At 39.2% G+C, this 13,057-nt stretch overlaps 1 protein-coding gene across 6 annotated transcripts in view; it reads right to left on the reverse strand.

Moving 5' to 3' along the window:
- Nucleotides 1-13,057, reverse strand: part of Itgb3bp (integrin beta 3 binding protein (beta3-endonexin)) — a 61,810-nt gene that overhangs the window by 37,851 nt on the left and 10,902 nt on the right. For all 6 annotated transcript variants that reach the window (NM_001362975.1, NM_001362974.1, NM_001362976.1 and 3 more), the window contains exon 2: nt 8,802-8,844. In NM_001362975.1, coding sequence (NP_001349904.1) covers nt 8,802-8,821 — 20 coding nt within the window. In that variant the 5' untranslated portion in view covers nt 8,822-8,844. The remainder of the gene's footprint in view (nt 1-8,801; nt 8,845-13,057) is intronic.

The raw sequence follows: 13,057 nt of genomic DNA on the forward strand, positions 1-13,057 counted from the left end.
TAGCTCCCTTTGTCACCTTGTTTAAAGCACAGTCAACCAAAAAGGTGCCTGCATCTTATTGATTTTGTACCTGTTATAAACAGTCTGGAAAGTACTAACTAAGGACTCTTTTACAGTGAAATATGGGATATAAAATTATTATTATAAACTATTAGGTGCTATCACTAGAATACTTAAAACAGGTACCACCCTGTTAATCAGGATATATCCAGATTATGCAGGTTATCCAGATAGTCAGAAAAAGCAGCAGGAGGAAGATCAATCTTTTGTCTCTTTTTCTTTTTGAAACAGGATCTTCTAATAACCCAGGTTGGCCTTGAACTCAGGATTCTCATGCCTGAGCCTCATCAGTGCTGGGATTACACATTTGTGTCATTATGCCTGTTGGGATTATTTTTTTATTAGGTATTTATTTCATTTACATTTCCAATGCTAGCCCAAAAGTCCCCCACCTGCTCCCTCACCCACTCCCCCACCCACCCACTCCCACTTCTTGGCCCTGGCGTTCCCCTGTATGGAGGCAGATAAAGTTTGCACGACCAATGGGCCTCTCTTTCCACTGATGGCCGACTAGGCCATCTTCTGATACATATGCAGCTAGAGACATGAGCTCTGAGGGTACTGGTTAGTTCATAATGTTGTTCCACCTATAGGGTTGCAGATCCCTTTAGCTCCTTGGGTACTTTCTCTAGCTCCTCCATTGGGGGCCCTGTGATCCATCCAATAGCTGACTGTGAGCATCCACTTCTGTGTTTGCTAGGCCCCGGCATAGTCTCACAAGAGACATCTATATCCGGGTCCTTTCAGCAAAATCTTGCTAGTGTATGCAATGGTGTCAGTGTTTGGATGCTGATTATGGGATGGATCCCCAGATATGGCAGTCTCAAGATGGTCCATCCTTTTGTCTCAGCTCCAAACTGTGTCTCTGTAACTCCTTCCATGGGTGTTTTGTTCCCAATTCTAAGAAGGGGCAAAGTGTCCACACTTTGGTCTTTGTTCTTCTTGAGTTTCATGTGTTTAGCAAATTGTATCTTATATCTTGGGCATTCTAAGTTTCTGGGCTAATATCCACTTATCAGTGAGTACATATCATGTGAGTTCTTTTGTGATTGGGTTATCTCACTCAGGATGATGCCCTCCAGGTCCATCCATTTTCCTAGAAATTTCATAAATTCATTCTTTTTAATAGCTAAGTAGTAATCCATTGTGTAAATGTACCACATTTTTTGTTTCCATTCCTCTGTTGAGGGGCATCTGGGTTCTTTCCAGCTTCTGGCTATTATAAATAAGGCTGCTATGAACATAGTGGAGCATGTGTCCTTCTTACCGGTTGGAACATCTTCTGGATATATGCCCAGGAGAGGTATTGCTGGATCCTCCGGTAGTACTATGTCCAATTTTCTGAGGAACCACCAGACTGATTTCCAGAGTGGTTGTATCAGCTTGCAATTCCACCAACAATGGAGGAGTGTTCCTCTTTCTCCATATCCTCGCCAGAATCTGCTGTCACCTGAATTTTTGATCTTAGCCATTCTGACTGGTGTGAGATGGAATCTCAGGGTTGTTTTGGTTTGCATTTGTTGGGATTATTATTAAGCTTACTCTGGTTGGTAAGGTTATTGGAATGTCCCACCTATGATATAATTATGGCATAGTACCAGTATTAGTTTGGAATTTATATTAGGAAATTCTGAAGACTAATTGTGATTTTCATTTTGGATCTACTATTTCTCAGCTGCCACAATTAATCACGCTTAAGGTTCTAGAGCCACTGGGATTTTGTTGTTGCTTTTACTGTAGCTACAGGGAACAAAAGCATATAGTGATGTCGAGGGAAGACTACCAACACATATGTACACAAAGGAAGGTGCTGAGCACAGGTAGGTGGATCTCTAGAGTTCAAGGCTAGTGTGGCCTATACAGTGAGTTCCAGAACAGCCATGGCTACACAGACCATGTGTTTGTGTGTGTAAGAGAGAGAGAGAGAGAGAGAGAGAGAGAGAGAGAGAGAGAGGAGAGACCAGTACATTAGGTTTATGGTAACAGAAACATTCTTGATAAGGTCGTTGATACACAGGGTTATACACTGTTAAGAAACATTAAATGTGCACTTAATTATATATAAATGTAGCATTAAAAGTTTTAAAGAAAAACAAAACTTTGGCTGAAGAAGATGCTACACTGTATTTATTTATTGGTGTGATATATAACTTCCTTCTGTAGCACGGGCCATACTGGAACCCACCCCTTAGCTCAGGCCACTTCCTACTCACAGAAATCCTCCTTAGTTTATGTTTGTATAGCTTTCAGGATCATATTTCTCCTTCCACCATGAAGATTCCAGTCATAGACTTAATTTATAAGCCTTAGCGACAGCCCCTGTCTGATGAGTCACCTTGCTGACCCATCTTCCATAATTTTAAAGAAACCAGACTACCATCCTTCATTTTAAAGGCATCCCAAGCACCACAAAAGAGATATGTTATTGTACTATTACTATCTTACACTATAATCCTCGGGAAGGCTTTTTTTAATAAATGAAATATGTTATGGTAATTTCTAATCATACCTTCATAAATCCCTTTATTTTTCTAGACTGTTGTGAAGTCCATTCAATTCTTTTTTTTTTAGTTACTGAAGTATGATTTACATAAAATGCAGATTTTGTTTTACTTGATGAGCTCTGACAGTGTACATGGATGTGCCTCTAGCTGAGATACACATGCTCGTCACACGTTCCCTTCTGCCCCTCCCAGCCCAAAGGCAACAACTACACACAGCTGCCACATCTTGAGAGCTTCATTTATATGAAGCATATGACCTGTTTATTTGGCTTCTTCTCCTTAACGTGTTCTTGAGATGTTAATAATGTGTTGTTTCGTTGTTGGGTAGTATTCCTTTGTTTAAATATGCCCTAACTTGCTTTCCCATTTTCTTCTATATGGACATGTGAGTTGTTTCCAGTTTAAGATTATCAGGAATGAAGTTGCTAAGGACACTCATCAACACAGCTTTTGTGTATCTATGACTCTTACTTCATTGGGGTATCTAAGAGTGGACTGACTGGTGTGTTACAGGATAGATATGGGCTTAGCTATATCTATACCTAGATCTAATTTGACGGCTTCCCAAAATGTGTGCATCACTTTAAACTTCCATCACTATCTACCTTTCAGCTCTCCCATCCACCAGCCTCTCTTTGCTTGCTTGCCTTAGCCATGCTAATGAACATTAGAGAAACACAACATTCTGTTTTGCTGTCCTTTATTTTGGATTCTAGTTGGGGGAATAGTTATATCCCTTGGTGATCCTACACCCTTCTGATAATCAGCGTCTACTAATTATCTACTTAAACACTTCCTTTTGTTAAGTGTTTTTTGATGGACCAGCTGGACTCCAGGTCAAGGTAAAAGCCATCCTGTTAGAAAGCTAAAATAAGTTCATTCCTGTTTTATGTAAAATTGTCTTATAGATTTGAGTACATGTTGACCCATTTTCTGGAATTTGACATGTTTCATGCCCTACAGCCTGACCTTTATCCTGATATAAAATATTCTGCCAAGTTGGGAGTGGTGGTGCACGCATTTAATTCCAGCACTTGGGAGGCAGAGGCAGGTGGATTTCTGAGTTCGAGGCCAGCCTAGTCTACAGAGTGAGTTCCAGTATAGCCAGGGCTACACAGAGAAACCCTGTCTCAAAAAACAAACAAACAAACAAACAAACAAAAAGATATTCTGTCAAATAATTTTGAAATGCTCAGCCAAGTACCTATGTATGCAAAATTCCTCAGGAAATACCCCAACACTTGAAAACCCCGTAGTCTTACAGTTTTGGGGGCTATATAAACCCTACCTTCTCCTATGTTCGAAGATAGTTTTGCAAATCCTGTTTTAGGGAGATAGCCCTGTCTAACAGAAAATAAAGCTTGTATAATCTGATCAAAGAATTTAGATAGTGGTCTTTCCTCTCATTCAGTGGGATTAACAATTCGGTCAAGTTTTTGCAATTTTTTCTATTGATTTACTCTTACTTATCTATTTTGCACATAAGTCTTATCAGATACATGCATGACAAATATCTTCTTCTCAATCCATAGCCTGCCTATTCATTTTTTTCATGTTTTTCATTTTGAAATTTTTTATTTTAAACTTTAATATAAAACAAAAATACATTTCAAATTAAAAAAAATCACCGGCGTCTCTTCAGTTTTTAATGTGATCGTTCAATCAATAGAAAAAAATTAACATTAATAAAATCTAATTTATTAACTTTTATAAATATTTTTTATGCCTTGAGAAAGTTTTGGCTCCTATAAATTCACAAAGATGTTTTCTTATATTTTCCTCCAAAGGCTAACTTTAAGGCTATGACGCTGTGTGTGGTGGCACACACCTTTAATCCCAGCACTTACTTGCAAGGCAGAGGCAGGCAAAACTCTGAGTTTAAGGACATCCTGGTCTATAGAGTGAGTTCCATGCACCTACAATGACTTGCAACTCCAGCTCTCAGAGGGAATTGAGGCTTCTGCCCTCCAAGGACACTTGAATTCACATGTACATACACACACACACACACACACACACACACACATACACACATATATATAATTTAAAAATCTTTTTTCATATGGATACTGTTTATTAAATATTTTTTACACTGAGTGAATATATTTTGAAATATTTAATAAATTTAGACAACTATGAAAGATAACATAAACAAAAATTTTCAAGCGAATAAAGAGTCAAGTGATACTTAAGCCATCAGACCAAAGGGCAATGCCATGGAATATGGAACAAGACCTTCAGGTACTGAGAACTCACACAATGGTTCTGCTGTTCAGCAGTTTCCCATTGTGGCCATACACTCTGTCTGGACTTGAGTCTCTTTCCTTAGCTACCGTGATGAATAAAGTGGGGTGGGTAGGTAGGGCAGAGGACAGAGGCAATGTCTTGTGTCTCAGGCTAGGATAAATGGCTTCACCCTCTCTTCTAGCTTTGTGAGGAGAAGTGATGGAAAAGGAATTCCAAGTGTCATTCAAACAACAGAGACAGTCTCAAGAAAATCTCCACAGAACCTACATGCTTTGGTTGAGGCTCCATGCCCACATTCTCTCTCTCTCTGTCTCTCTCTGTGTGTCTCTCTGTCTCTGTCTCTCTCTCTCTCTCTCTCTCTGTGTGTCTTGGATTGTGAAGTTACTTTCCATTTTAGGAATATACTTTCTATGCCACTAGCCATTGCATCTTGCAGGAGGGAATCTCTTAAGGAGATTGGGATAGATACTGAGGGGAACTGTCTTGATCACTGAGTGTGATCGGCAATGGGGAGATGTAGATTTACACCTCCTGAGTAACTGCCAACCCTGGGCACTGTAACATTATTTGTTCCTTTGGATAACACCTTGGTTTTGAATTTCTTCAGGAGGTCAAATATACCTGATGTATGCAAATGATGTACCCTATGTATTAAATGCTTTTCTTAATATAAATACTTAAGATTTGCATATGTTATTGAAAGGGCTTCATTCCTGAACTGTACACTCAGATACACAAGCAAGCACAGGCAACAGGGCAGCTGTGTGAGAGCTGTACACAGGCACTTCTGTCTAACAACGCAGGGAACAGGACATCAGACAGTCTACTGAACTGCCACACATTTTCCAATAAGGGCTGGCTTTTCTACCAGTGTCTTTTTGAAATTCCTCTTGTATAAGAATATTTCATGAGAGTCATTTTCACTTTTGATTATGTGTGCGAACATATGTGGGTGCAGGCACATATGTAAAGGTTATAGGACAATGTTTTGGAGTTGGATCTTTATACCTTTACATGGGTTCTACAGATTGAACTTAGCTCACCATGCTTATGAGGCTAGTATCTTTACAGCTCACTAGGCCAAGACTCAGTTTTAGTAGGCAGGCAAAAAAGACTTAGTCTCCTTCTACTGGGAGAGTATAAGTAGGAATGTGGTGGAGAGAGGTTATAGCCCAGACCAGGGCCAGAAGGACCTAGAGAGGAAGGCAAGATTTAGATGCCATGTAGCAAAAGATACCTACTGGAACCTCTAATTGAAGGGAACACAACTAGCTTCACATGACAGAGTCATCCTTCACTGCAAAGCAGTTACAGCTGCCATATACAATGATTGTGTGTATGTGAAAGAGAGAAAAAAAGAATTGGTAAGCATAGGATTGTAGAGATAGCTGAACATAAAAGAGAATAAGAATACTTGGTATAGCCAATCAGCTGTCAAATAAGCACATCTTAGTGACAATCCCCTAAGCACCCATCTGTGCTGATATCCACAAATGAATGCATGGAAACACTTAACCTTTCAAAATTCCGGGTTTTCAGTTTCTAAAACGGCCCATCAGTGAGGCTTTTTTTTTTTTTTTTTTCCACAATATCTGTAGCCAATGACCTGCCTGCTGTAGAGGTAAGTGTGATAGCACAGGAGTTAAGAGAAAGGTAAGTTCATTTCTATACTGCAACACCACTGTGAACTTAGGTTACTGAGCCCAAACAGGACAAGTGTGGTGAACACACTGAGTGATGTGTGCATGGTCTCTGACGGAAGGACAAGAAGGGGACAATGGAAGTATCCAGGATGACCATGGAGAGACTTTTACATAGTCACGCAAAAACATTATCCTTACAAAGTCACAAGACTGACCAAAAGACAGAGGAAGTATAACTTCATGTTTAGTGCTAGAAATTCTAAAATTAAGAGCATTTCAGATTTTCTGATTAGTGATGCTTAAGCCACTGACTTTGGGAAAATAAAATGAGTCTTTAGGATATCAGATAAATGAGTCTGTGTTAGCAGATTAAATAGTTTGGACACAGCTAAGTGGCCTAAGACATACAACCTGTCCAGCCAGATTAAATCATGAAGAACCAAAAAATAGGAATAAATCAATAGAATGTAGAGAAACTGAGTTAATATTCAGATAACTGACTTAAAAGCACAGACCCAGAACAAATATAACAATGTGTCTTCTAACACAAGATAGCTCCTGGGACACTGACGAGATGCATCCGCATCTTAAGAAAACACACACAGAAAGCCTGCTGCACAGACAGCTGTGCCCCACAAAAGGAACAGGCTCGCAATGGTTGCTTTCCCTCTCAGATGGTGCGTCTCTCTCCCAAAGAACAGCTTTGGGGCAGGAAAGGACTATTTCATTTCAAGCTGGACTACCCATCTACCAAAATACCATTCTGACCAAAGAAACAGATGCAGAATTACAGTCACAGCTGCACTCTGCACACAAGTTGGATAATGGTATTCTCAATTGCTAATTACACCTTTAATGGTGTTTTTAGTGCCACTGCAGTCTTTTGCCACCTTTGTATAATTAAAAAGAAAAAAAAAACACTCAGTAAGGTTTTTAAATGATTTTCTGTTTTGTTAAAAACCAATGAGTCTTCCAAAGAGAAATCACCCCTCCCAACCGCCGACAAGATTTGGTCTTTGTGCAGCCTGGCTGTCCTGGCACTTCCTCTGTGGAGCAGACTGGTCTCAAACTCAGAGATCCGCCTGCCTCTGCTGCCCAAGTGCTGGGATTAAAGGCATGTGCCACCATGCCCAGCTTAAAACTCATTTCTTGAAGTGGTAGACTCCTGGAATTTTGTAAAGTGCATTTATTAACAAGCAATTTGTTTGAATTTACTTCCTTACTAATTATTTACATTTAAGAATAGAGAAATAATTAGTATGTTATTATTATCAGTGTTTGTATCTAAATCCATAGTTGGTATGGGAAGATTATTAGCTAGTATTCATTGTCACATGTTGGCACTGGGATTATTCTATGACTAGATTTAGAAAACTATACCAACAGTACGATTTTATTTTTACTGTGATTACCATGGTAAAATTTATATACTAGCAGTACTCTATGATTTAATTTATGACAACATAGTTGAGGCAAATTATTACTTTTTGATATAATGCCACTGATGATTTGATATTACTTTACGAGACAATAATATATTAAAATGCTGCTACAATTTCATATCGTTTCTTGTTTTTTTTTTTTGGGTTTTTTTTTTTTTTTTTTTTTTTTTTTTTGGTTTTTCGAGACAGGGTTTCTCTGTGTAGCCCTGGCTGTCCTGGAACTCACTCTGTAGACCAGGCTGGCCTCGAACTCAGAGATCCGCCTGCCTCTGCCTCCCGAGTGCTGGGATTACAGGTGTGCGCCACCACACCCAGCCTTCATATCGTTTCTTATACATTTAAGTGGCAAACTTCTGTAAACTAATTTCCTTCTTACATGTCTATCCCAAGCTGACTGTTAATTTTGACATATATTAGAAAAATACTTTGTGCTGGGCGTGGTGGCACACGCCTGTAATCCCAGCACTCGGGAGGCAGAGGCAGGCGGATCTCTGAGTTTGAGACCAGCCTGGTCTACAGAGTGAGTTCCAGGACAGCCAGGGCTATACAGAGAAACCCTGTCTCGAAAAACCAAAAAAGGAAAAAAAAAAAAAAGAAAGAAAGAAAGGAAGAAACTTTGTATGCAGACAACATCCTATCAATGAAAACTGTGTCATGTTTGTGGTAAATGTTATACTTAGCAAGGTGAATCACTAGGCGAAAGTTACACACACAGTCATAATCATGCAGTCACAATGCTCTCATCTTTCTCCAGGGCCCCTCCCCTCCTCCCTTCCCTGTAACCCAGGTAGCCATGTAGCTGAGGATTATCTTGAACTCAGCATATTCCTGCCTCCACCTGACATGTGATGGGATTACAGGCATGCGCTACAGTCAGCTTGTAATCACAGTTCTTAAATACTTACATTTTTTTCAAACTGATCATCCAGTTTCAGTGATCTTTTAACTCTGAAAATAAAATATATAGAGAAATTTTAGACTTGACATGCTTTATTTTAGGCTGATAATTTAGGATAAAATAGAAATAATTGAAAACAATTTATTTTTTTTTAATTTTTTTTCAATTTTTTATTAGATATTTTCTTCATTTACATTTCAAATGTTCTCCCCTTTCCTGGTTTCCTCTCTGAAAACCCCCTATCCCCTCCCACCTCTCCCTGCTTACCCACCCATCCACCCACTCCTGCTTCCTGGCCCTGGCATTCCCCTGGCATAGAACCTTCACAGGACCAAGGGCCTCTCCTCCCATTGATGACCGCATCCCACTGCCCCACACTAGGCCATCCTCTGCTGCATATGCAACTGGAGTCATGAGTCCCACCATGTTTTCTTTGATTGGTAGTTTAGTCCCAGGGAGTTCTGGGGAGTACTGGTTGGTTCATATTGTTGTTCCTCCTATTGGGCTGCAAACCCCTTCAAGCTCTTTGAGTTCTTTCTCTAGCTCCTTCATTGGGGACCCTGTGCTCAGCCCAATGGATGGCTGAGAGCATCCACTTCTGTATTTGTCTGGCACTGGTAGTGACTCACAGGAGACAGCTATATCAGGGTCCTGTCAGCAAGCTCTTGTTGGCATCCACAATAGTGTCTGGATTTGGTGGTTGTTTATGGGATGGATCTCCAGGTGGGGTAGTCTCTGGATGGTCATTCTTTCAGTCTGTGCTCCATAGTTTGTCTTTGTAACTCCTTCCATGAGTATTTTGTTCCCCCTTTTAAGAGGATCAAAGTATCCACACTTTGGTCTTCCTTCTTACTTTCTTTTTTTTTTTTTCCATTTTTTATTAGGTATTTAGCTCATTTACATTTCCAATGCTATACCAAAAGTCCCCCATATCCACCCACCCCCACTCCCCTGCCCACCCACTCCCCCTTTTTGGCCCTGGTGTTCCCCTGTACTGGGGCATATAAAGTTTGCAAGTCCAATGGGCCTCTCTTTCCAGTGATGGCCGACTAGGCCATCTTTTGATATATATGCAGCTAGAGTCAAGAGTTCCGGGGTACTGGTTAGTTCATAATGTTGTTCCACCTATAGGGTTGCAGATCCCTTTAGCTCCTTGGCTACTTTCTCTAGCTCCTCCATTGGGAGCCCTATGATCCATCCATTAGCTGACTGTGAGCATCCACTTCTGTGTTTGCTAGGCCCCGGCATAGTCTCACAAGAGACAGCTACATCTGGGTCCTTTCAATAAAATCTTGCTAGTGTATGCAATGGTGTCAGCGTTTGGATGCTGATTATGGGGTGGATCCCTGGATATGGCAGTCTCTACATGGTCCATCCTTTCATCTCAGCTCCAAACTTTGTCTCTGTAACTCCTTCCATGGGTGTTTTGTTCCCAAATCTAAGGAGGGGCATAGTGTCCACACTTCAGTCTTCATTCTTCTTGAGTTTCATGTGTTTAGAACAATTTATTTTTAACAACTAACTTTTATACTGTTTTTTTTTAAAGATTTATTTATTTATTTATTTTATTTTTTTATGTATGAATACACTGTTGCTGTCTTCAGACACACCAGAAGAGGGCATCAGATCTCATTACAGATGATTGTGAGCCACCATGTCGTTGCTGGGAACTCAGAAGAACAGTCAGTGCTCTTAACCACTGAGCTATCTGTCCAGACTCTTTACACTGCTTCTTAAAGCTAAATGCCACATTGGGGGGGGGGGGGGGATTATGATGATAAATTTGGATTTAATGGTTTTATTTAATTGGTTTATTTCTAGTAGCATATTTTAATATGGGATCCTAATTAAACATTTAAATGAATCATTTCTTTATTTTTTTGGCTTATAAACAAGTACTACCATGTAATGTAAATATTAAAGTTTTATTTTTCTTTGGTGGTGGTACTGGTTAATGAAACCCGGCCTTTGTGCTTGCTAGGTAAGATCTCTACCACTGATTCACATTCCCAGACTAGTTTTTATTATACAAAATTTTAGTAAAAAAAAAATCAGTTGTCTATATTAAAATATTATGAGGAAAAATTACATATAACAGCAAAACAATCTAAATATCTCCGATAGAGACACTGGAAAATCTGTTTGTTGGAACAGTGTTAAGTGGTACAGGTATTTGTAAGACAAAGTTTTGCACATTATCCTAGCATTGGACATGATTCAGAGCAAGCAGACTATGACTTAGAAGGGGAACAGCTGCTCCACGTCTTTATACGTCCCCAACCCATAAGAAACTATTGCTTGTTTCCTTCACTACACTGATTCAGGACCGTGCCAGGCTCTCTCTGTGTAAAATCTGTTCTGCTAAGCGGGGTGCCCAGCTGTTGGTGACAGTGCTCAGAAAGGAAAGTTGAATATTTATAATACTTTATTCCATACAGCTGCCTTCTAAAGAGCAGTCATCAACATTTTATTGATCGTAGACTAAATGCTCAAAGGAGAAAAAGGTCAATATAAATTAAAACTGGTTTTCCAAATGCAATATTAAAAGTACTTCTTGATCTCTGAGAAAGAAATTACCTCAAGTATTAGAAAATTAGAGCATTCTACAAAAGACTCCATTGCATTCTGTTTTATAGACTTTCTCCGAAAAAAAAAAAAAATACAGCTCCTAGGACATTACAAGAGCATTTTTCTTTGTTTTTAAATGCTGTGATAAGAACATAAAGCTTTTATAAGAACATAAAGCTTGCCCTGGTACTGCTCAAAATATTATTGTTGTATTATCATTGGCTAATTCTTAGAAAATGCAATTCAGTGTTTAGATTTAAAGAGGTTTCAGATTAGATAAGTAGATGCATGAACCTAAGGAAATGTTAAACTGTCACAGAAGTCAGTTAAAATAGGCTATAGTCCAGTTTATGTTTGTTTAGCGTCTAAAGATAGAATTGACTGGAGACAATACGTAGTAAATAAATTGATAATTAGTTTCCTGAGATTTAATAGAAACAGAAGACATGTGAGGAATGACTTAGTTCGCTCTATAGAGAAGTTTGTGCAAGTTGCTCAATGTGGCATGTTTTAGAGAGGGAAACTCAAGTCTATGGTAATGAGTCATGATAAAAACATCTTTCCCATGCTAAGAGACCAGAATCTTTTCTGGAGCTTATAGCCGGAACTAGTAAGCCATCTTGAGGACTGCTATCCTATTGTGTACTCAGCCTGTTTGTTTAGCTTGGCAATTCCTTGGATTTCCCATGCAATCAACTTTTACAACTAAGCTAATGTGTTACTGCAGTCTTACATAATGCACTCTTTCATACCCCTGGCCCAGAGTAATAATGCACGTGCATTCCGATAATCATTTGCTCGAAACAGCATATAGGCTGAAAGCAGTCTTATAAATGAATATCCACCACAAATGCTGAACACAAAATTTGGCTACTTCTTGATAAACAATGATTCACGTAATACTGTTTGTTATCTGGGTCAGTCAGGGTCAGCTGAAGTCAGTGACTTAATCCCTGGTAAAACTGCTAAAGACTTTTATAAAATATCCCTCCCTCCTTCCCCCGTGTAATTTTTGTGCTCTATAAATACAAAGCAGAGACCTCTGTTTGTGACAGACATAGTCACAAGACAGCCTTTAGGCAGGCACAGATTCAGACTCACAGAAAGCCAAGAGGGATGAAAGACACTGCAAGGGCAAAGCGGAGAGTTCAAATCTGGTTAGATGGCATGAAGAAGGGCTTTGATTTCTTTCCTTAAGGTTATACTGATTCATCATTAGTGTCTCAGAGTTTATTATTAATGTGTTCAAACCAACCACATAGGTTTTGAATTGAGAGAGGGAAAATTATACACCACTTAAAGGAGAACAAATTTACTAGAACTTATGATAATTTATCCTTACCTTTCTATCAGAATTGGACACACTGTTACCAATCACTAAATTAAGCATGTACTGCTTACACTGGTATTCCTTTACCCATGAACAACTGATATAATGAAATGACTAAATGCATTACTCTGAAGTCAATAGGAGCAGAGCAGAAATGAATGAGACAAATCAGGAAGAACAGGTAAAACTTAACTAGACACAAGCATCTTTCTAGAAGTTCTAAAGCTGTAGCTGGCTCTTAAGGCTACTCGCTTGATTAAGTAAATAAATAAACCAAACAACAAAAACCCATCCAAACAAACAGGGTGATATAAGCCTATAACTGCAACATTCAGGAAGCCAAGGCAGGAGGATCCAGAGTTTAA

The sequence above is a fragment of the Mus musculus genome, chromosome 4, assembly GCF_000001635.26.
Source record: "Mus musculus strain C57BL/6J chromosome 4, GRCm38.p6 C57BL/6J".
In the NCBI taxonomy this organism is placed as follows: domain Eukaryota; kingdom Metazoa; phylum Chordata; class Mammalia; order Rodentia; family Muridae; genus Mus; species Mus musculus.